This window comes from Anser anser (assembly GCF_964211835.1).
Source record: "Anser anser genome assembly, chromosome: 6".
In the NCBI taxonomy this organism is placed as follows: domain Eukaryota; kingdom Metazoa; phylum Chordata; class Aves; order Anseriformes; family Anatidae; genus Anser; species Anser anser.
Genome location: NC_139726.1, coordinates 2025306 through 2047587, shown reverse-complemented (window position 1 = coordinate 2047587; position 22282 = coordinate 2025306). Strand labels below are relative to the sequence as shown.

Sequence of the window (22282 nt, the reverse complement as noted above, 5' to 3'; positions counted from 1 at the left end):
CTGATGAGTCTGCAGGCTCCTTCAACAACCCCAAGGAAAATATTTGCCAGTTTTTCCTCAAAGGACGGAGAAGCCCTGTGTAATTACATGCTGAACATTTAATTTAGCTCACAAACACAGCCTATCAAGCAAGGCAGGCAATTCCATGTGTCCCACCCTCAGGAATCTACAGAGTATAGGGCAAAATGCACCTGCTGGAATGTTCCACACAGCCAGTTTCATCGCTTTCACATTCATACGGACTGTGAGAGGTTACAATAACACCAATTCTAGATTAAGATCATTCTTGTTTGAGGACCATTGGGTACATTAACAGTGCACTCTCGCTCATTAACAATACACTCGGTCTAGACGTAATCTATGGTTTATGATAAAAGCACACTGGAGAACAGCGTTAGTAGCTGCCACTCTCTATGGCAAAATCTAAAAGAGGTCAGGTAAAAACTCTAAGACTCTAAGTAGGCACACCCTTAAGTTAATAACGCTTTGCACACATATTGTTGTGGGCTCTTACGTTGCTGATGTTCTGAGCGTTGACTTTGGATTGCAGCATTACAGGAGTATCAGAAGGTATGGAGATCTGCGTCTTATCTTTATCCCAGGCCTCACGGTACAGATGCTAAGCAGAAAGGAAGCACAATGACATTTCACTGTGATCTGAACACTGGCAAAAAAAACAACACTCATGGGAATTCTTTGGTAATGTTGGTTTGCATTGGTTTCAAATTAAACGTTCTCACGATAGAAACTGCAGTCTCTACCACTCAGAAATGTCATTGCACAAATGAAAGGTAAGTAAAAGGTAAGCTTACATCGCTGAGCTGCAAAGCATTGATCTTGGCCTGAACAACATCTGGTGTGTCAGTTATGCTGGTGAACTTCAACTCCTCCGGACGTGTGCGGTACAGCCTCTCGTTGAGGATTTCCTGGGCTTTCTTTGCTTTAACCACATCCACAGAACCTTCTGTCAGCCAGCCAATGCCTCGCAACCACTCCAGGTCCGACTTGTACACGTTCTACAAATAAACCAAAGGGTTACGCCCCTGCAGAGACAACTCTACAGAGAGCTTCCCCAGGCGCAAGGCTTCCCCCAGGCTCCTTCTCCAACAGTCACACATCAACAGTCAGCGCTGAGACTGCAGCAGACCAATCCCTTCCCACCCATGGCTTTTGGTTGCTTCGCACAGCAACACAAGTGGCCATCTTTTAACATGCAAGGTCATCCACACAAATTCAATAAACCGTACCAGGACTGACTGCATCTTCACAAGCACGTCCTTCAGAGAATATTGGCACACTCACAAACATTGCCCACACACCTGACAGAACACTTGTCTACAGTTACTCCCACTCACATCACTCTGCAGGTCGTAGGCTTTCCTGGCGTGGATCACGTCATTCTGGTCAGGCAGACAGGTCCACTGGTGCAGGTAGTGGCGGTAGTCGACATCACTGACCAGCGTCTGGCACTCCTTGGCTGCCTGCACTGACAACGCATCAACGGGCAGGTGCACCTGGGCCTTCGAATCGTGGTATGCCTTCCTGTAAATGCGGTCGTTCTGCAGCAACATGGCACGCGCGGCAAACGACAGCTTGGGATCCTCTTGGGCTGTCCGGCACCCAATGTAGTGGCCTTTCTGCTTCTCGTGAGCTTCTTTGTACTTGTACTGAGTAATGTTAAAAGAAGTACGATAAGAAATATTTTGCTACTGGTTATAAGTCATTTTCTTTTAATTTCTCCTGAGTATATTCATTTAGATTTTAGAAATGCATAATGTTTTCTTGCATCTATTTTACTAAATTGTTACTGGTGTATGACTTTCTAACATCCTTTCATGTAAAGAATTGCAGTAGAATTTTCCTTTTGGAAGTTGTCGCACATTGTCCTCCTGCACTGAATTTTATCTTGGTAGGTATTCTATATGAATCTAATATACCATGATTTCTCATGTCACTTGTAGCTTTTTACTTGATTCCTATTTCACAAATTAACTGATTAAGGAAGAACATACATCACTCGCGATATCTCTTGATGCCTTTGCACTTCGGATTGGAATCGCATCAGCTCTCAAGTCATAACCCTTCTTTTTGGCATCTTCCCAGGCTTGTATATAAAGTTTCTACACAAAAGAGGACAGAAAATGGTTTCTGAGTATTCATAAAGGTGGAATTTCTACATTTTATATATATTTTTGAAAATTCTTGTGAAAGCATATTTTAAAAGAACTGTACGTTTAAAGAAATGCTCACTTAATTTCCCAATTTCCATTAATTTATTATATGTATAAATATTCTTACATGGCTAACATTAGCTGCATTGGCCTTCGCTAATAAAATTGTCGGAGTGTCAGGCATGACGTGAATTGATGTTTTGTCTGCATCCCAGGCTTCTGTATATAAACGCTAGGAGAGAGGAAAACAGATTCCATTAAGAAGTTTAACTAAGCAACAATGAGAAGACTGTAACCTTGAAAGCATTATTTACCAAAAGTATGTCAATGATATAAAATAAAAGTAATCTTGAGTCAGAGGCAGATCTATATAACCAAACTAATATATTTCTCCAAAGAAAGTATTTTACATGCTGCTGGTGTAATTCAAATAAGCTTTAAATACCGTGGTATAGTAAAGCTTCTCATTGAACAGCTCAGGTAGGAAATTTTGTCCTTCCTCATAATTTCTCAGGCTAAGTTGGCCCAGCAATTGATTGATTTAAGGTTGCTAGGAAACTGCAGTAGGAGTAAAATTATATACTTTACTCCACTGTAAGAATTGTTTGATTGATGTTTCTTACTGAAGAGACAGAGTAGGTATATTGTGATTCTCATCCTCCAGGTCTGAGATAAATTGTAGAAGATTCACTTGCAGAGAACTTAAGTTATTTCCTCATAACTTGTTCATCACGCAGTATCTGACACTCAATTAACAATACAGCACTACAGCAGCTGCAATAAATGCCACAATATTCTACTATATCGTGTCTTACAGCATGTTCACGGCACCATTAGCTCTATACGTACCCTAACACCATGCCAGAAACTTGTCTCTGCAGATTTCACAGTGTTGTCTAAGAACTGTGAAGATATTTAGTCTGTTCTGTCAGAGATGTGTTTTGCATAGTGAAGTAGCTTTAACAGAATAGAAAAACTATACCAAACAACCATTTACAATAGGAATTTAGACAGGACAGGAAAAAGAGAGAAATTCAACCAAATCTTTAGTATTGCTCTTGAAAAATATGTGACGTAGTAAAAATGACCAGAAAAACTAAGTGTTTAGTTCAGACTGAGACCCAAGATAAAATACCCTTTTCCTGTGCAAAGGCTGAATTGGGGCATTCATCTTCTCTAAGTCCATAGCAAATCTGTACAGTCTTACTCTGGATTTTCTATTTTTCACCTTATGAACAAGATCTATCAGCTAGTAATACCAGTGTTTTTAAGGGAAAACAAAACAAAACACCTCACCTTGTTCATTATCTCAGCATTTTGCTTGGCTAATACCATAGCCAAAGAATCTGTCACGCTAGTAAATTTAATTTGGTCTGCTGGTTGACGATACTTCCTTTCACTCAGGATTTCTCCAGCTTTCTTAGCTTTCTCAACATCCATGGAACCAATAGGAACCCATCCAATACCTCTAAGCCATTCCAAGTCAGATTTGTAAACAGCCTGAAAAATTTTGAAAGTTCATCATATATGTGCAAGTGTGTGCAATATCAAAATAACTGTATATAATATCTTATCCTATACAAGGAATTTTATATATTTTTGCATAGTAGCAGTATTTGGCTTTGAAACCAACTTTAATTTTTGAAGAAAGAGTAAAAGAATTTTTAAATAACAAAAGGGGAGTTATTGAAGATCTCCATGAATACCAGAGTTACAAAGAAATTATACCTCAGGTTAAAGACAAAGAAGACGGAATTAAATATAAGTTTGATGACAACATATTAAACATTTCACCTCTACGAACATGTCTGATGCAAGCAACTAAGGAATATTATATCTTTAAAAAACGATTTTGCACAAAACCAAGTATATTTAATTATGTATTACAAATCTAACAATTTACTCACATCGCTCTGCAGATCATAGGCCTTCTTAGCATGGATAACATCATTCTGGTCTGGCAGACAGATCCACTGGTGCAGATAGTGCTTGTAATCAATATCGCTGACCAACTCTTGGCATTTCTTGGCCAACACAATACCCAGCATGTCCACGGGGCTGCTGAAGTGCGTCTTTGTCTTCTCAAAGGCCTTCTTGTACTCCCTGTCACTCTGGATCTTCGCTACGTGCATCGACCACATCATCTTGGGATCATCCTCTATGTTTCGCGCTCCAATGTGGTGGCCAAGCTGCTTGCGATAACCTTCCTTATACTTGTACTGAAATTAAATATATTAATATTCATATGGTATAATTATCATTTTATAAATGATACACACAGATTAACATAATCAGTAGTTTTATTTGATTTAGACCTTTCTACTATTTCATTACCTTTCACATTAAAAAGAATTATGACAGGTATCATTATCTCTGAATTTGATACAGTTATATGTCCTGTTTTTGGTTGGAATACACTTAACTTTCTTTATAGTGGCTGGTACGATGCTGGGTTTGGGATTTATGATGAAAACAGTGTTGATAACACACTGATGTTTTAGCTGTTGCTGAGCAGTGCTTACACTGACTCGAGGACTTTTCAGCTTCTCATACCGCCCGGCCAGTGAGGAGGCTGGGGGCGCACAAGCAGTTAGGAGAGGGCACAGCCAGGACAGGTGACCCAAACAGACCAAAGGGTATTTCCTACCACATGACATCATGCTCAGCAATAAAAGCTGGGGGAAAAGAAGAAGGAAGGCAGGGACATCCGGAGTGCTGGCGTTTATCTTTCCAATTAACCACTATGCATGACGGATCCCTGCTGCCTGGGGTTAAACCACACCATGGTATCACACATTTAATTAACTAAACACTGAATGTCATGTACTTACTAACAAGTCTGATATTCCACATTGTTTTAATGTTACGATTAGAATATAACGATTAACTTATTATAAAAGTTTATCACACAAACCCTTGAGAAAAAGAGTGACTTGGTCTTCACACTAACAGTTTAATTATCAGTATTGATGGAAAAAAAACGACGTTAACAATGTTATGCTTTGTTTTAGTGATGTTTTCTGATCTCATAAATGAGAATTGTCATAGTCACAGCATATTTTTTATTCCATTTTTGTATTCAGACATCTTGATTTTCAAGACAGCATTCCAAAAGAAATATTTTTTCCTCAGGAAAAAAACAAGTTAGAACTTTTAGAATTGATTTACAAATTTAGTAATTAGTAATTACTAATAATTACTATATTTGGGAAAGAAATTTCAAAGTATTTCCTATTTTGAATCAGAAATTAATTTGGTAACTCCAGCATAGAATTGTACACCTTACTGAGTATCCTACTTCAGCACCCATGGACATCAATGGAACTATCATAGTGGACATAGATTTATAATTTCTATTATTTTCTCTATTTATTACTGTGGTATATAACTTGTGCATACAAATACTGGCTATCCCTTTCATGTGCTAAGAACATGCAGTAGAATCATTTGATTTCAGTATTATCTATTCTATACTCAAGGTACTACGTGAAAAAAACAGTGGAACAAAAATTCTGATTCTTTTGCTTTACCAAATCCATACAGACATGATGAAAAGACTGCTTACATCACTGGCAATCTCTCTGGATGCTCTGGCAGCTTGAATAGGAATGGCATCGTAACGCATGTCATGACCCTTCTTCTTTGATTCTTCCAAAGCTAGTTTGTACATATTCTGTGAGAAAAAAAAAACATTTGTGTTTCAAAAATCAGGTAATTTACCCACTTCAGTTAAGCACATCTGTGCAATAAAACAAATTGAATCCCCCCAAAATATTGTTAATGTTCAGACAGCTTAAATATTTGAACAAAGCTCTATCTTCTCTAGAAGGTAAAAAAACAAAACAGATTTTGCAATTTTATGGTAGATACCCAGAAACTGGAAATCATCTAGGGATGGGAAAGAAAGGAATATTCTAAAACTTAAATTATTCATTTCCATACTTTGCTATAGAAATTATTTCTAGTTTATGGTATATAACATATTAAAAAAGCCTGAGTTAGATACCTAGGAAGTAAATTCAGGGAAAAGAACAACTCTGATGTTATCAGCATAGCTGGCCATTTGTGGAACTAAACAACTTGACAACATTATAATATTAAGTAAGAGTCAGAGGTGACAAAATTCTACTACTCTGAGCTCTTCAATTTTACTTACCTGACTGTAGTTTAATTGGTTTTGCTTAGCTAGCAGGATTTCCGGTGTGTCAGGCATGACATGAACCATGGTCTTATCTTTATTCCATGCTTCAGTGTATAAACGCTAAGAAAGAACAGAGGAAGAGATTACCATTATGTTCCAATATAAGTTAAATACTCATAAACCAGCTAAAACATAAAGGGTATTAGGCAAAATTAAAGGAAGCAGCATGAATATATGCTTACATTTGTAATCAGATACAGATAACAATTTCTCTTCGTAAAAATAATTTATCTGAGGCAATTCAACACTTAGAAAACTGCTATATTAATTAAGAAAAATGAATAAACCAAAGCATTATTACTACTCACTGCATAGACATGTCGAATAAAGGATTAAAATGGAATACGTAGAATATCTTGAGCTGAGTCTTCCATTACATGGCTGTTAGTTTTGATTGAAATAAAGACAGCACACTATTCGAAAAAAGCATCATCTCTGAACTTCAGCATTACTTGTCATCATGGTATTTCAAGTCTTCCTTCTCCAGGGTTTAGCTGGACAGTGCTGACATGTTACCAGATTGGATCAAGACTCACCTTATTCATCGTCTCTGCATTATGCTTGGCCAAGACCATCTCTAGAGAATCAGTAACACTAGTAAATTTGATTGTGTCTGGAGGCTGACGGTATAATTTATCACTCAAGATCTCTCCTGCCTTCTTGGCTTTTTCAACATCCAAGGAACCAATTGGGACCCAACCAATGCCCCGCAACCATTCAAGGTCGGACTTGTAGCAATTCTATTGCAAAAAATACACAGGTTATTCTAAAAATAATAATGCAATTTACGTAGTGCATCTTTTCACAGATGTTTAATTAAACTCAGTATCAACTTCTAATACAAATAAATTCCAAAGCCCAGACAAATCTTAGCTGATATCACTGCAGTTCATCTAGATGCAGAGTGAAACCATTATCCAAGCTTCACAGAATGACAAATAATAAATAGCCCAAATTACAGAATTTCACTTAATATCAACTAGCAAACATATCTTATTAGAGGTCTGAGTTTCAATAATACTTAAAAATAAGTCTTGAAATTTGTTTTTACCACATTAGTATCTGATGCCCTGGACCACCTATGTAAAATTTCAAATACACCCCTCCCCAAAAATGAAATAAAAGGTACTTGCATCACTCTGCAGATCATAGGCCTTTTTAGCATGGATAACATCATTCTGGTCTGGCAGACAGATCCACTGGTGCAGATAGTGGCGGTAATCAATATCGCTGACCAACTCTTGGCATTTCTTGGCTAACACGATACCCAGCATGTCCACGGGGCTGCTGAAGTGCGTCTTTGTCTTCTCAAAGGCTTTCTTGTACTCTCTGTCACTCTGGATCTTCGCTACGTGCATTGACCACATCATCTTGGGATCATCCTCTATGTTTCGCGCTCCAATGTGGTGGCCAAGCTGCTTGCGATAACCTTCTTTATACTTGTACTGAGATATAAATCAAGATATTTTGTTTATTTTTTAAGTATAAAATTCAGTTACTCATTTTAAATGTTTCTAATAACAAAGTCTCCAAAACACTCTAAAATCTACAGCCAACAAAATACGCTCAAAGTAATTATGGGGCTAATAACATGGATTCTCTGATTAAATTTCTAAGACTTGTATTAGAACCCTAAATTGAGAAGTGTGAGAATTTTTTTTTGAAAAAACACTAATATTAGTGATAAATAATCCTGATTTATACGTACTATATAAAGATATAATTAACAAAACATTAAAGTACTAACATGATAGCAGCATTATATTGTCCATAATTTTTACAAATCAGTCTTTATACATATATAATAATTTACTTCCAAAAATGTACACTTTGAGTTTAGAGTTTAATTGAAATGCCTTTTACAGAATTTAACTGATAGTTTTCAGGTTGTAGAGATCAGATATCAGCACACAAAGAAATAAAAAGTTTATATCTTACATCACTGGCAATTTGCCTGGATGCTTTGGCAGCTTGAATGGGGATAGCATCACTTCTCAGATCATAGCCTTTCTTTTTTGATTCTTCCATGGCTTGTCTGTAGAGTTTCTAGAAGAAGAATTAAACAATAGGATTCATGTAACTAAATTCTTTATATTAGATTCTGTGCAAAGCAAACTGCTCGTGAGTAGATTAAAAAAAAAAAGTGTTAACTTTTATTCTAACCCAGCTTTATCTTTCTTAACTCAAAGCCTCCGAGAAGCAGCTCTTAATAATTTGTATTGAATGAGGATCTTTGCTAAATACTTTAGATAACAATTTTTTTTCTTTCAATACTTTAATAACACAGATTACAACTTCATAGATAAGCTACTCCTCCACATACAAATAGAATAAAACTTACTTTCTAAAGCCTTCTCTTACTGATGCGAATATATTTACCTAAGCTAACATTGAACACTGGAAACAATGTTCTTCACAATTGTGCTGGATTTTTTTTTTGTCTTTCCAGTGTTGGAATGAATTTTGCACCTTCCCAACATTAGGCACAGTGGGAGAAAGAACCCCCAGAAATTCACTGGAAACACACTTTTCAAAGAATTTATTCTAAGTAGCGCTCACAGACATATGTATACACTACTGTACAAAAGCACAAGTGATGCTTTTAAAGTCACAATTTTAATTATAAACATTTGGCGTCACTCAAAGAAATAGATGGTATCATCTATATCAGGTTTATCAGGATATTGATAACCCAGCCATGAAACAGACCAGTTACATCTGGAGATCTAACAAACTCACCGCACTGTAGTTTTGCATGTTCTGCTTTGCTAGTGTGATTTCAGGTGTGTCGGGCATGATGTGAACTTGTGTCTTGTCTTTATTCCAGGCATCTGTATATAAACGCTGCAGGAGAAACAACATATGTTAGGAGGGAAAAAAAAAAAGATGGCTACTTGGAGATCCCCTATATAGGGAGAAAAATTACAGAACTGTACTCCCAGTGAAGTCTAAAAAATCCTTATTCCTTACATAGCAACGAGACCTTATATTCACTTCTCAAGATGCTTAATTTACAGCTTAAGAATTTGTAACGTAGAAAGAATTCAGTTTTAAAGGAAATGTTTGCAAAAAAAGGCTTTCAACGGAAGGCTAATCAGACATACACAGATTTAAACTCTAAGAACAAGGCCTCACTGAAGGAAGAAATGGTTTTGTTGACATAAATAGGATTGAGATTACAGCCACAGACTCAGAAAAACTCTTACATTGTGAGAGCTATGTTGAATTGTTTGAAATACAGATATTTCAAAGACTGATCTGAAACAAGTAATTTAAATCCTAGATTACTAAATATATTTGATAAATTATTAGATTTATTAAACAAATGGCTAAATTGTTTTATTAAAAATTAGATGGAAGATAACACTACTAGATACATGCTAGAGTATGTAGAAAGCTTTACAACTCATAATTAATATTTAACTTCATAACTTAGAAGATATTGTTATATTAGCACTTGCTAAAAATAAATTACCAATTACCTGTTGATTACCAAGAATGAAACAGACTTTTAAAGTCTCACTGTGCTGAAACTGCACGCAGGAACAGACTTGTATTGCTAGACCTCTCTCTCCAGGGTTTAGCTGGAGTGTACTGACATGTTATCAGATTGGATCAAGACTCACCTTATTCATCGTCTCTGCATTATGCTTGGCCAAGACCATCTCTAGAGAATCAGTAACACTAGTAAATTTGATTGTGTCTGGAGGCTGACGGTATAATTTATCACTCAAGATCTCTCCTGCCTTCTTGGCTTTTTCAACATCCAAGGAACCAATTGGGACCCAACCAATGCCCCGCAACCATTCAAGGTCAGACTTGTAGCAATTCTATTGCAAAAAGTACAAAGACAGCCATCTCATTAATATTGCCAGGTAAACATTTCATATATCTCATGCAAATAATGCTTATTTTCTGTTAGTCTCCTTCCTCCTAGTTCAATCGGCAAAACAATCCTTGTTTACGACCTAGATTCAAATCCCAATCCCCGTCTTCAAGAGGTATCATTCACCGAACAACATGTATAGGAACAGTCAAAGGGTAAATGATGTAATTAAAACAAAATCCTGAAAGCCAGCATAAACTTTTCCTGTAATGTATATTCCCAAGAAACAGGAAGTCATTCAGTAAGGAAGAGCAGGTTTTAAGTTAAACAATTTTCCCAAGACAGAACGGAAGAATTCCAGTCATGAAACTTAAAGAAAAAAGTCATACGGGGCAATTTCCTCTTTATATGTAGTTAATCTGCATATATAGGCATTAAAGCTATCTGTTATATTACTTATCTGCTAATCTTCTATTATGCTAATGGATTTCCTGTATTTAAACCTTCATACTATTCAGTATTACTTATTTACAGATTCACTTACTATTGTCTTATGACCTCCTCTTGGAACAAGTAGAGAAAAACACAATGTGAAAAAACACTGCAACAGAAACAGGTCAGGAGCTTCTGCATTTTGTAGAGAGTAGCTTCTATCTTTTATATGCTTTGTACGTAAGGGAAATTACATACACAGCAGAACATCAATGCTCATCAGTGAGTACTCACATCACTCTGCAGATCATAGGCCTTCTTAGCATGGATAACATCATTCTGGTCTGGCAGACAGATCCACTGGTGCAGATAGTGGCGGTAATCAATATCGCTGACCAACTCTTGGCATTTCTTGGCCAACACAATACCCAGCATGTCCACGGGGCTGCTGAAGTGCGTCTTTGTCTTCTCAAAGGCTTTCTTGTACTCCCTGTCACTCTGGATCTTCGCTACATGCATCGACCACATCATCTTGGGATCATCCTCTATGTTTCGCGCTCCAATGTGGTGGCCAAGCTGCTTGCGATAACCTTCCTTATACTTGTACTGTAGGCAAAAAGATGTTCGTTGAGTTTTATTTCAGTTTTCTTCACATACTAAGAAAAGCCCAAGTAGAACAACCTCCAGAGAACTTCGTATGTGAAACCACGGAGACGTTAAAGTACGTATTCAGCTGATGAACTGCAATGTGCAGCTACAAAGGGATTTACCTAACATTTTCTGACTGTTGTAACCTTCATGTTTTCCAAAGCACACTATGGCCAACATATTAAGAGCTCCTCCTCAGTACGTGAGAGAATAAAAAGTGTGTAAATTACAGAATCAATAAAAAAAACTCAAAAGTTCAGTATATTTACCCATTTCCATAGAGAGTCAGTAGGTGACTTTCAAGCACAAAGGAGAATTTTCAATATTAATATCTAATCATCAAGGAACCCACTACTTTTACACTGCCTTTACCTCTTACAAAAACTCTGCGATGAGAAAATTCAAAAGTATTGCACATTCAAAGAAAAGAGGTTCTGAATAAGAGACTTTCACAAAATTAAATAAATGAAAGGCCAAATCAAAAAATAATGGTCTATGCAGAAACACTGTCACAGATGTAAGATGCAGACACAGAGAAACTGTCCAAGAGAGTGTGCCACCAAGGCCTTCTGTGTACTTACATCACTGGCAATATCCCTGGAAGCTTTAGCAGACTTGATAGGAATGGCATCTTCCCGGAGGTCATAGCCCTTTTTCTTCTCTTCCTCCATTGCAAGCCTGTACAGTTTCTGAAAGAAAAACAAGCGTTCCCAAGTGACCCCAACTACACTTCTTCCTGCACCGCCTCTGCCCACGGATGGACACCGAGCCCACACGGAACACCTACCTCACTGAGGTTCTGCTGGTTCTGCTGGGCCAGCAAAATACCAGGTGTATCTGGCATAATGTGAACGCTGGTTTTGTCTTTCTCCCAGGCAGATGTATATGCACGCTAAAAAGGTGAGCACAACGTGAAAGATCATGCAAGCACAGGGAAACAAACACAGAGACCAAACTAGCTCAACTGGGCCTCTACCAGCCTCTAGGTCTCAACATACTTAGGCACTTTCCTTTCCCCAAGACTTTTAAAGTCTCACCCTTTTCTTTTTCGTACCACACCCAAACTCTGCTCCAATTACAAAAAAACAGACATTAATCTAAAACAAGGAAGACAAGTCCGACAAATCCCCCAAGCAGGAGGTCAGTGTTGCCTCCACCAAAACCCTGGCCCTGGAGGGAGAAGAGCTCTAGAGCCCTGCCAGAGGCACTCCTTCCCCTCAGGCTGAAAACACAAGGGAATCTCACTTGGTTCATAATTTCAGAGTTGTGCTTCGCCAGAACCATAGGCATAGAGTCAGGAATGCTCGTGAACTTGATGGTGTCCGGGTGCTGACGATACTTCTTGTCACTCAGGATCAGGCTTGCCCTCTTATTCTTCTCATCGTCCAGCGAACCACTTGGGGACCAGCCAATGCCTCTCAGCCACAGAAGGTCCGACTTGTACACATTCTGAAATGACAGGCAAGGACACAAACAGCTCAGCAACATCCTCAGTGTGTGCAAGCACCCCTCCTACCAAGGGAAGCTCCGCCTGAGAAGGAACATTCCCCTGGGTCAACACACCAGACAGCACAAAGGAGCTACCATGCAGCACAGCTCCCGTTTTACCGAGCCTTTGTAGACAAAAGCCTCTGTAGGCAAAAGGGACAAAGATCTGTCCCATCCTGCAATCTTGGCTGACTTAGGCACACACTAGGACCGTTACACCCCACCATCTAATGCTCTTTATACCACGCCAGCTTGTGTTTGCCCAGTGCCAGTCCTCCAAGATTCCTGTGCCCTTCCCCTTATGGAATGATCTTTAGCCACTTTCTGCAACCATTCCCTCCACACAGAAAAAACAAGAAACAACTCTTCTGTGATCATAATATACAATGCCACACAAAATTCTTCCTCAATGATTCAAAGAAAACCAAAAAACACTCAGTACGTCAGTATGGCCATAACAACCTCTCATAGAAACAGCCCAGGTTTATGGTCCCCAACTGCATCTTCCCCAACAGTCAAGCAGAACTCAAGGAGGACAGCCCGTTACCCACACATCTAGGAAAGAACAACTTACATCGCTCTGAAGGTCGTACACTTTCCTGGCTTGTACAACATCGTTCTGGTCCGGCAGACACGTCCACCGATGCAGATAATGCTTGTAATCAATGTCACTGACCAGCTCCTGACACTTCTTGGCCAACACCACACCCAGCATGTCCACGGGGCTGCTGAAGTGCGTCTTTGTCTTCTCAAAGGCTTTCTTGTACTCCCGGTCACTCTGGATCTTCGCTACATGCATCGACCACATCATCTTGGGATCATCCTCTATGTTTCGCGCTCCAATGTGGTGGCCAAGCTGCTTGCGATAACCTTCCTTGTACTTGTACTGTAGGATTAAAGAAGCTCAGTAAGTTTATGCTCAGCCCTTCTTCTTCCTCTCAGCACTGTTCTGGAGCAACTCCTGTGAAAAGTGCTTTGCTAATGGAACCTGGCAAGATCACCATGGGAACAGGCATCCAAGTGCAACGTACCCCACGATGGGCTACACCTCCATCCCACCCCAGGCCTGCACCAAGACACTGGAGCCACACGGAGGTCCAGACTGCAACCCCAACCAAGCCAGCTCAGGAACCAGGAGCAATGTGCCTGTACAGACAGCAGCTCCACACAACCCAAGCAGCCTCACTGAGAGGCCAGCTCAGCAGCTGGGGTGGAAAATGGGACAAAACCCATCAGACTGCTCCAGCAGGCAATCTGGCCTTCATCCTGTACTGCTCTGTCTGCTCTCACCCACGCAGCCCCCAGCAGCCGACACACTCCTCTGAACCAGGCTGCCCTCACAGTGCGGAGGACTCTTTCTCCCAGCTCAGTGTGTCCTCAGCTTTTCTGCTGGCTGCCTGAGTTTGGGCAGTGACATGGAACTGTGCTACACTTTTCCCTCCCCCAGTTCCAAAATGTCCAGAAAGCCTGAGGAGAGATTGAGCTCATCTTTCCAGACTAACAGAACAAACCTAAACTACAGAACGTCTCATGAGAGAGTAAATTCAGCCCCTGCACCCTAAAATCATGTTCTGCAACACCAGCTGGGACAAAGTAACAGTGGCCTCACAATGACTACACTGCCCCAGTCCACACAGAAATGATAAACGTCCCTGTCATATCAAAAAACTTGGTTTGGGTTTTCTTTTCAATGGTCCAGCTCATCAGGGTAGCTGCAGGCATCAGGCGAGTGCACATCCGTACTGACAGACTTGCCCTACTGAACCTCTGCCACCAACGCCTTTACTGACTAGCTAAGCGGTAATGACAGGTACGTGCTCTGTGGGCTACACTCATCTAAGTTTGCAGTCCCTGGTCTTGAGCTGCAAGCACAGGGAAACTGTCCAAGAGAGTGTGCCACCAAGGCCTTCTGTGTACTTACATCACTGGCAATATCCCTGGAAGCTTTAGCAGACTTGATAGGAATGGCATCTTCCCGGAGGTCATAGCCCTTTTTCTTCTCTTCCTCCATTGCAAGCCTGTACAGTTTCTGAAAGAAAAACAAGCGTTCCCAAGTGACCCCAACTACACTTCTTCCTGCACCGCCTCTGCCCACGGATGGACACCGAGCCCACACGGAACACCTACCTCACTGAGGTTCTGCTGGTTCTGCTGGGCCAGCAAAATACCAGGTGTATCTGGCATAATGTGAACGCTGGTTTTGTCTTTCTCCCAGGCAGATGTATATGCACGCTAAAAAGGTGAGCACAACGTGAAAGATCATGCAAGCACAGGGAAACAAACAGAAACCAAACTAGCTCAACAGGGCCTCTACCAGCCTCTAGGTCTCAACACACTTAGGCACTTTCCTTTCCCCAAGACTTTTAAAGTCTCACCCTTTTCTTTCCCGCACCACACCCAAACTCTGCTCCAATTGCACAAAACATACGTTGATCTAACAAGGAACACAAATCCCCCGAGCAGGAGGATGGTGTTGCCTCCACCAAAACCCTGGCCCTGGAGGGAGAAGAGCTCTAGAGCCCTGCCAGAGGCATTCCTTTCCCTCAGGCTGAAAACACAAGGGAATCTCACTTGGTTCATAATTTCAGAGTTGTGCTTTGCCAGAACCATAGGCATAGAGTCAGGAATGCTCGTGAACTTGATGGTGTCCGGGTGCTGACGATACTTCTTGTCACTCAGGATCAGGCTCGCCCTCTTGTTCTTCTCATCGTCCAGCGAACCACTTGGGGACCAGCCAATGCCTCTCAGCCACAGAAGGTCCGACTTGTACAAATTCTGAAATGACAGGCAAGGACACAAACAGCTCAGCAACATCCTCAGTGTGTGCAAGCACCCCTCCTACCAAGGGAAGCTCCGCCTGAGAAGGAACATTCCCCTGGGTCACACACCAGACAGCACAAAGGGGCTACCATGTATCTCGGCTCCTGTTACACCGAGGTTGTGTAGGCTCTGCACGCCTGCATCACCACAAGCAGGTGCCCAGCAACTGACAGAGCTCCCCTCAAGCATCTTCTGTGCAAAAGCCTTTGTAGGCAAAAGGGACAAAGATCTGTCCCATCCAGCAGTCTTGGCTGACAGAGGCACTGAAGAGGACCCTTAAACCCCACCACCTAAGGTTCTTTATACTACTCCAGCTTGTGTTTGCCCAGCACTTGTCCTTCAAAAGTAAAAATTGACTCTTTTGCCCTTTCCCTTATAGAATGAACTTTAGCCACATGCAGAAACCTTTCCCTCCACACAGTCAAAGGAAGACACTATTCTTCTGTGATCATAATATACAATGCCACACAAAATTCTTCCTCAATGATTCAAAGAAAACCAAAAAACACTCAGTACGTCAGTATGGCCATAACAACCTCTCATAGAAACAGCCCAGGTTTATGGTCCCCAACTGCATCTTCCCCAACAGTCAAGCAGAACTCAAGGAGGACAGCCCGTTTCCCACACATCTAGGAAAGAACAACTTACATCGCTCTGAAGGTCGTACACTTTCCTGGCTTGTACAACATCGTTCTGGTCCGGCAGACACGTCCACCGATGCAGATAATGCTTGTAATCAATGTCACTGACCAGCTCCTGACACTTCTTGGCCAACACCACACCCAGCATGTCCACGGGGCTGCTGAAGTGCGTCTTTGTCTTCTCAAAGGCTTTCTTGTACTCCCGGTCACTCTGGATCTTCGCTACATGCATCGACCACATCATCTTGGGATCATCCTCTATGTTTCGCGCTCCAATGTGGTGGCCAAGCTGCTTGCGATAACCTTCCTTATACTTGTACTGTAGGATTAAAGAAGCTCAGTAAGTTTATGCTCAGCCCTTCTTCTTCCTCTCAGCACTGTTCTGGAGCAACTCCTGTGAAAAGTGCTTTGCTAATGGAACCTGGCAAGATCACCATGGGAACAGGCATCCAAGTGCAACGTACCCCACGATGGGCTACACCTCCATCCCACCCCAGGCCTGCACCAAGACACTGGAGCCACACGGAGGTCCAGACTGCAACCCCAACCAAGCCAGCTCAGGAACCAGGAGCAATGTGCCTGTACAGACAGCAGCTCCACACAACCCAAGCAGCCTCACTGAGAGGCCAGCTCAGCAGCTGGGGTGGAAAACGGGACAAAACCCATCAGACTGCTCCAGCAGGCAATCTGGCCTTCATCCTGTACTGCTCTGTCTGCTCTCACCCACGCAGCCCCCAGCAGCCGACACACTCCTCTGAACCAGGCTGCCCTCACAGTGCGGAGGACTCTTTCTCCCAGCTCAGTGTGTCCTCAGCTTTTCTGCTGGCTGCCTGAGTTTGGGCAGTGACATGGAACTGTGCTACACTTTTCCCTCCCCCAGTTCCAAAATGTCCAGAAAGCCTGAGGAGAGATTGAGCTCATCTTTCCAGACTAACAGAACAAACCTAAACTACAGAACGTCTCATGAGAGAGTAAATTCAGCCCCTCCACCCTAAAATCATGTTCTGCAACACCAGCTGGGACAAAGTAACAGTGGCCTCACAATGACTGCTCCACTCCAGTCCACACAGAAATGATAAACGTCCCTGTCATATCAAAAAACTTGGTTTGGGTTTTCTTTTCAATGGTCCAGCTCATCAGGGTAGCTGCAGGCATCAGGCGAGTGCACATCCGTACTGACAGACTTGCCCTACTGAACCTCTGCCACCAACGCCTTTACTGACTAGCTGAGCGGTAATGACAGGTACGTGCTCTGTGGGCTACACTCATCTAAGTTTGCAGTCCCTGGTCTTGAGCTGCAAGCACAGGGAAACTGTCCAAGAAAGTGTGCCACCAAGGCCTCCTGCGTACTTACATCACTGGCAATATCCCTGGAAGCTTCAGCAGACTTGATAGGAATGGCATCTTCCCGGAGGTCATAGCCCTTTTTCTTCTCTTCCTCCATTGCAAGCCTGTACAGTTTCTGAAAGAAAAACAAGCGTTCCCAAGTGACCCCAACTACACTTCTTCCTGCACCGCCTCTGCCCACGGATGGACACCGAGCCCACACGGAACACCTACCTCACTGAGGTTCTGCTGGTTCTGCTGGGCCAGCAAAATACCAGGTGTATCTGGCATAATGTGAACGCTGGTTTTGTCTTTCTCCCAGGCAGACGTATATGCACGCTAAAAAGGTGAGCACAACGTGAAAGATCATGCAAGCACAGGGAAACAAACAGAAACCAAACTAGCTCAACAGGGCCTCTACCAGCCTCTAGGTCTCAACACACTTAGGCACTTTCCTTTCCCCAAGACTTTTAAAGTCTCACCCTTTTCTTTCCCGCACCACACCCAAACTCTGCTCCAATTGCAAAAAACATACGTTGATCTAACAAGGAACACAAATCCCCCGAGCAGGAGGAAGCAACACCCCTCCACCAAAACCCTGGAACCTGAGGGAGAAGAGCTCTAGAGCCCTGCCAGAGGCACTCCTTTCCCTCAGGCTGAAAACACAAGGGAATCTCACTTGGTTCATAATTTCAGAGTTGTGCTTTGCCAGAACCATAGGCATAGAGTCAGGAATGCTCGTGAACTTGATGGTGTCCGGGTGCTGACGATACTTCTTGTCACTCAGGATCAGGCTCGCCCTCTTGTTCTTCTCATCGTCCAGCGAACCACTTGGGGACCAGCCAATGCCTCTCAGCCACAGAAGGTCCGACTTGTACAAATTCTGAAATGACAGGCAAGGACACAAACAGCTCAGCAACATCCTCAGTGTGTGCAAGCACCCCTCCTACCAAGGGAAGCTCCGCCTGAGAAGGAACATTCCCCTGGGTCGCACACCAGACAGCACAAAGGGGCTACCATGTATCTCGGCTCCTGTTACACCGAGGTTGTGTAGGCTCTGCACGCCTGCATCACCACAAGCAGGTGCCCAGCAACTGACAGAGCTCCCCTCAAGCATCTTCTGTGCAAAAGCCTTTGTAGGCAAAAGGGACAAAGATCTGTCCCATCCAGCAGTCTTGGCTGACAGAGGCACTGAAGAGGACCCTTAAACCCCACCACCTAAGGTTCTTTATACTACTCCAGCTTGTGTTTGCCCAGCACTTGTCCTTCAAAAGTAAAAATTGACTCTTTTGCCCTTTCCCTTATAGAATGAACTTTAGCCACATGCAGAAACCTTTCCCTCCACACAGTCAAAGGAAGACACTATTCTTCTGTGATCATAATATACAATGCCACACAAAATTCTTCCTCAATGATTCAAAGAAAACCAAAAAACACTCAGTACGTCAGTATGGCCATAACAACCTCTCATAGAAACAGCCCAGGTTTATGGTCCCCAACTGCATCTTCCCCAACAGTCAAGCAGAACTCAAGGAGGACAGCCCGTTTCCCACACATCTAGGAAAGAACAACTTACATCGCTCTGAAGGTCGTACACTTTCCTGGCTTGTACAACATCGTTCTGGTCCGGCAGACACGTCCACCGATGCAGATAATGCTTGTAATCAATGTCACTGACCAGCTCCTGACACTTCTTGGCCAACACCACACCTAGCATGTCCACGGGGCTGCTGAAGTGCGTCTTTGTCTTCTCAAAGGCTTTCTTGTACTCCCGGTCACTCTGGATCTTCGCTACATGCATCGACCACATCATCTTGGGATCATCCTCTATGTTTCGCGCTCCAATGTGGTGGCCAAGCTGCTTCCGGTACGCAGTTTTATATTGGTACTAAATGAATAGAGAAACCGCCATGTTTTAAAGAAGTACGTAACATTTCTGATTTGTTAATAGACTGGCTAATTTTTGAACTGAAACGTATTATAAAAATATATTGCATATTTTGGCTATATTTTTAGCATTTTTATTTCTAGATCGTATTAAGTTATTTTCTACGGTTACATTCTTTCTATTTGTAAACTATTTTAATGAATTAAATTAACTTTGCACAATAAGGAATTACACAACCTCTTGGGTGAGGAGCAATGTAAGTGTTAAAATGTTAGATCTCCTCCTATTACAGGGAAATGTCTACTAGCTCAATGCCACACTATTATTTTCACTCAGTAGGACTTACTTCACTAGCTATGTCTCTGGATGCCTTCGCTGACTTGAGGGGTATAGCATCGGGAGGAAGATCATAGCCTTTCCTCTTCAACTCTTCATATCCTAACTTGTAATGTTTCTGTTGGAGAAGGATTCAAAGTAATTATTGCAAATAAGGCTCTGGAGAGTTTTTCAATATGTAAAAAAGTAAGATCACCCTACCTATACAATGTGGTAATTTTATTCCTTTGATTATTGAAAAAGAAGTATGAGATTCCAAATGCAGTTTCATTAATCAAATGAAATCCCATACCTTATTTCTAATAATATGTATTTTGTAACTGATTATATAAAATATATAAAAATAACTACCTGCAATTTCTCTGATGATCTCATCTGAGACCAAAACTTTTCCTTTACTAGAAATATTAATCTGAATGAAGAATAGTCTTCTACAGAGGTGAATAATACAACCCTGCAATTTGCTACACCCAATTTCAATCACAATTATTTGTCTTCTTGATTTCTTATGATAAAGCTGCTGACATTTTACATTTCGCACCTAATCTATAGTTGTTCCATTATAGCCAGAAATTTGATGTAATGTAATCCTAAGAAATTCTAAAAATGTAGTTTGATATAATCAGACTTTTAACTAAACAACAGGCTTACTGAAAATTCCTGAATACATATCGAAAATGTTAATATAATTGGTAGGGATGAATGAAAACACCAAACTTGCACTGAGTATTTTCTTGGTATTTTTTTTCTAGCAACTCCACTTCCATATTATAACCTAGCAATTTACTTGGGCTTCCCAATGCATAACAATTTTCACAGGAAAAGATTACAGGTGTGCTTACAACCATTAGATTTGTAGAATTACTCTACTTCATCTTAAACTAAAGCTATAAAGAGTAAATCCAAATTTCATAAAATAAATATTGTAGAGACACACTTACATCACTTGTGTTGATTAAGTTTGATTTAGCCAGTAAAATTTCAGGAGTATCAGGCATGATGTGAACCTGAGTCTTGTCCTTGTCCCAGGCTTGCCTATAGAGTATCTGAAAAGAGACACAAACAGAAATATCTTGTCTGATAAAAGGCTCACATTCACGGCAGTGAATTCATCTTAATTTTTCTGAACAATTGCAAAGCAAAGATATACCATGCAAGCAAGATATTTAAATAAAATAATACACCAACTTCTTACTAAAATACCTTTTTTCCCTCTTTACATCCACGAATGCTCAACGAGGCAGCATTATGACAACATGGTTGCATACTACATAGTAAGGGTTATATTTGCAGTTTGCTGAATAAATTGTATAGACCTTAATCTCCTGATTAAGGCATAAGACTTCTTGACAACTGAGCAGTAAGGCACAGATTGCAAACATCTGATATTTTTATACTTTATATTTTTATAATCACATTCTGGTATAGTGATCTTTTCAACAAATGAATACTAACTTATTCCTACATTTATTGAATCACATGTACTTGTTCCAGAGGCAACTTACATCACTTCTATTTTTGGCATTAGATTTTGCTAAAACGATATTCATGGCATCTGGGATACTCGTGAACTTAATAGTATCTGGGTGCTGCCGGTACTTCTTTTCACTCAGTATTTCAGAAGCTTTCTTGTTCTTTTCAGATTCCAAAGATCCCAAAGGACTCCATCCAAGGCCTCTGAGCCACTGTAGATCTGACTTATATAGATTCTATTAAGGAAAAAAAAAATCATAGTAGGTTCTTTTACTGTTCATGTATTAAACCATATTAAAAAGCTAACTGGTATATTAACTTCAGTCTGATCTATACTAATATCAAAAGAGAGTTATTACAGAAACTGTTCCATAAGTAGTAAATATCTTACAGAAAATGAATGAATGAAATCCAGCGGAAGCTTACATCACTCTGTAGTTCATAGACCCTCTTCGCTTGAGTGACATCGTTCTGGTCTGGTAGACAAGTCCAGCGGTGTAGCATCTGTTTGTAGTCTATATCGCTAACCAATTCCTGACATTTCTTAGCAAGAAGGAAGCCCAACATATCCACGGGCATGTTGAACTTTGTCTTCCACTTCTCAAAATCTTTCTTATACTCCCTCTCACTCTGCATCTTAGCTACTTGCATAGACCACAACATCTTAGGATCATCCTGTAAGCTGCGGAATCCAATGTGATGTCCCTGTTGCTTGCGGTAACCTTCTTTGTACTTGTACTAAAATTAAAAATGTTGCATTATTGAAATTACAGTAAGAATCAGGCAGTGGTAAAATAAATAAGGCAAATATATTCACTCAGTTCAATGTTCCTCATTACCAATGAAATGAGCAACTTGCTATAGCATCTCATGTAAAGGTTTAGTAGCCCCCTGATTCATGTGCATCACTTGGTGTCTGTGAATGCTTTGCCTGGGAATAAACAGAGTCTCCTGGAGAGGAAGAGGGCATATCTCTAACAGTGGTCTCCTGTGCCATTTGATTTATACAGTCACACAGTTCAGAACTCCCAA

At 41.0% G+C, this 22282-nt stretch overlaps 1 protein-coding gene across 1 annotated transcript in view; it reads right to left on the bottom strand.

Annotated features, from left to right (window-relative positions):
• NEB (nebulin) overlaps positions 1-22282 on the bottom strand; it is a 124469-nt gene that overhangs the window by 69410 nt on the left and 32777 nt on the right. The window contains exons 40-70 of the mRNA XM_083840921.1: positions 21677-21988; positions 21283-21486; positions 20719-20823; positions 19788-19895; positions 19130-19441; positions 18233-18436; positions 17788-17892; positions 17582-17689; positions 16235-16546; positions 15338-15541; positions 14894-14998; positions 14688-14795; positions 13341-13652; positions 12524-12727; positions 12066-12170; positions 11860-11967; positions 10925-11236; positions 9999-10202; positions 9112-9216; positions 8311-8418; positions 7506-7817; positions 6909-7112; positions 6328-6432; positions 5737-5844; positions 4079-4390; positions 3468-3671; positions 2299-2403; positions 2013-2120; positions 1356-1667; positions 813-1016; positions 515-619 (exon numbers count right to left, since the gene is read on the bottom strand). Of these exons, the coding sequence (XP_083697047.1) occupies positions 515-619; positions 813-1016; positions 1356-1667; positions 2013-2120; positions 2299-2403; positions 3468-3671; positions 4079-4390; positions 5737-5844; positions 6328-6432; positions 6909-7112; positions 7506-7817; positions 8311-8418; positions 9112-9216; positions 9999-10202; positions 10925-11236; positions 11860-11967; positions 12066-12170; positions 12524-12727; positions 13341-13652; positions 14688-14795; positions 14894-14998; positions 15338-15541; positions 16235-16546; positions 17582-17689; positions 17788-17892; positions 18233-18436; positions 19130-19441; positions 19788-19895; positions 20719-20823; positions 21283-21486; positions 21677-21988 (5724 nt within the window). The remainder of the gene's footprint in view (positions 1-514; positions 620-812; positions 1017-1355; positions 1668-2012; positions 2121-2298; positions 2404-3467; positions 3672-4078; positions 4391-5736; positions 5845-6327; positions 6433-6908; positions 7113-7505; positions 7818-8310; positions 8419-9111; positions 9217-9998; positions 10203-10924; positions 11237-11859; positions 11968-12065; positions 12171-12523; positions 12728-13340; positions 13653-14687; positions 14796-14893; positions 14999-15337; positions 15542-16234; positions 16547-17581; positions 17690-17787; positions 17893-18232; positions 18437-19129; positions 19442-19787; positions 19896-20718; positions 20824-21282; positions 21487-21676; positions 21989-22282) is intronic.